The following is a 1,958-nucleotide window of genomic DNA, read 5'->3' as shown; positions in this document are numbered from 1 at the left end:
TATCTCTCACCCCTCACCTCTCCGTATCTCTCACCCCCCAACACCCCTCACCCCTCCGTATCCCACCTCCCATCCCTCCGTATCTCACCCCCAATACCACCCCCACACCACTCCGTACGTCTCTCACCTCTGTGAACTCCACACCTGCCGGGTCACCGACAATACTTCCGTCGTCCATTTTGTAACCTGCGTACCGGATCACCTGCGCATTCCAGATCCGGTGATCGGGCAGTCCATCCTGGCGTGGCCGGAACACTGTGATTGTTGATCTAGGGACACACGGGAAGATATATATGCTTGATGTCTTCTTCTTCTTCTTCTTCTTCTTCTTCTTCTTCTTCTTCTTCTTCTTCTTCTCCACCAATAGGAAAACCAAAGTGAACACCAAGAAAACAAAAACGGACCAAACTTAACCAAATGTGAGGGAACGTGGTGGAATCAGGCTCTCGTCAAAATAATCAAAATGAAGAAACCTGCATTTTTTCCGTAGGTTTTTGAATTTTTATCAAATTTTTGTTTTTTGGTTCAACACTTTCATACCCATTAAAGGACTCATTTCTGTGTGGATTTTTCTGAAAAACGTTGATTAAAGATACAATAAATGTAAATTTTCAGTTGTCACAGACTCTTAAACTAAGGAAATAACTAATCTTTAGTGGCCACCTCCTTCATTTGCAAATATCTCGACTTGTATTCAAGATAAATGGATATTTTGTTCATCCAAATAAAGACAAGTGAACAAACTTTAAGATGATACCAATAACTGTACATGCCCAAAAATTGACGAGAGCCAGATTCCACCACGCTGCCTCACAAATCAGAGAGACATAGCAGAGTCCAACCAATCTAACAAAACAAAACAAAACATTAACAAGATTCAGCCCGGCCCAAATAAATCAGACTTCATGGAACGAACCACATTGACCCAAAGTGGATCAAATTAAAATTTCGTTAAAAATATCCAAACCAAGCCAAAAATACGAAAGAGAGAGAGAGAGAGAGAGAGAGAGAGAGAGAGAGAGAGAGAGAGAGAGAGAGAAAGAGAGAGAGAGAGAGAGTGTGTGTGTGTGTGTGTGTGTGTAAGAGAGAGAGAGAGAGAGAGAGGGGGGGGGAAGAAAAGAGAGATTGGGGGGGGGGAGAAAAAGAGATAAAGTAGGAGAAAAAAAAGAGAGAGTAAGGGACAGACAGACAGACAGACAGACAGACAGACAGACAGACAGACAGACAGACAGACAGACAGACAGACAGACCTGAGGTTCCCTTTGTTGGTAGCGTAAGTGATGTGCTTGCACATGGCGTCGAAAATCCCCTGGGCGGTGTTGACATCCCTGGCGTCAAACAGCTGCAACACCAATAATGTGTAATAACAAATAAACAAATAAAAAAATAACACTTTTATTTGTCCCAGAATGGCAATTTGGTTTAAAATGGTAAACATACTTATACATAAATCAATACATAATTATAAATTTTAATACAAACATACATAAATAAACAATTTTTTCACAATATTACAAAAATGCAGAACAGTTTACAAATTTGCGTAATACAACTTTACTGGTGTCTTTCGTTATTATTACTATGAATTCTTCTTCTTCTTCTTCTTCTTCTTCTTCTTCTTCTTCTTCTTCTTCTTCTTCTTCTTCTTCTTCTTCTTCTTCTTCTTCTTCTTCTTCTTCTTCTTATTATTATTATTATTATTTTCATTATTATTATTATTGCTGTTGTTATTATAATTATTATTACTATTATTATTATTATTATTATTATTATTATTATTATTATTATTATTATTATTATTATTATTATCATTATTATTATTATTATTATTATTTTCATTATTATTATTAATATTATTGTTGTTGTTGTTGTTATTGTTTTATAATAATAATTTTATTACATATTGTTATTATTATTATTATCATTATCATATGATTATCATTATTATTATTATTATT

The 1,958-nt window shown here is 35.5% G+C and overlaps 1 protein-coding gene across 1 annotated transcript in view; it reads right to left on the bottom strand.

Moving 5' to 3' along the window:
- The window catches only part of LOC100533269 (nitric oxide synthase 2), a gene marked incomplete at its 3' end in the record, with an annotated part of 29,926 nt that overhangs the window by 22,727 nt on the left and 5,241 nt on the right, over positions 1-1,958 (bottom strand). The window contains 2 exon segments of the mRNA NM_001204576.1: positions 125-269; positions 1,251-1,342. Of these exon segments, the coding sequence (NP_001191505.1) occupies positions 125-269; positions 1,251-1,342 (237 nt within the window).

Source organism: Aplysia californica, unplaced genomic scaffold, assembly GCF_000002075.1.
Source record: "Aplysia californica isolate F4 #8 unplaced genomic scaffold, AplCal3.0 scaffold00262, whole genome shotgun sequence".
Taxonomy (NCBI): domain Eukaryota; kingdom Metazoa; phylum Mollusca; class Gastropoda; order Aplysiida; family Aplysiidae; genus Aplysia; species Aplysia californica.
The sequence above is the reverse complement of the archived record's forward strand: the minus strand, read 5'-3'. Positions and strand labels throughout refer to the sequence as shown.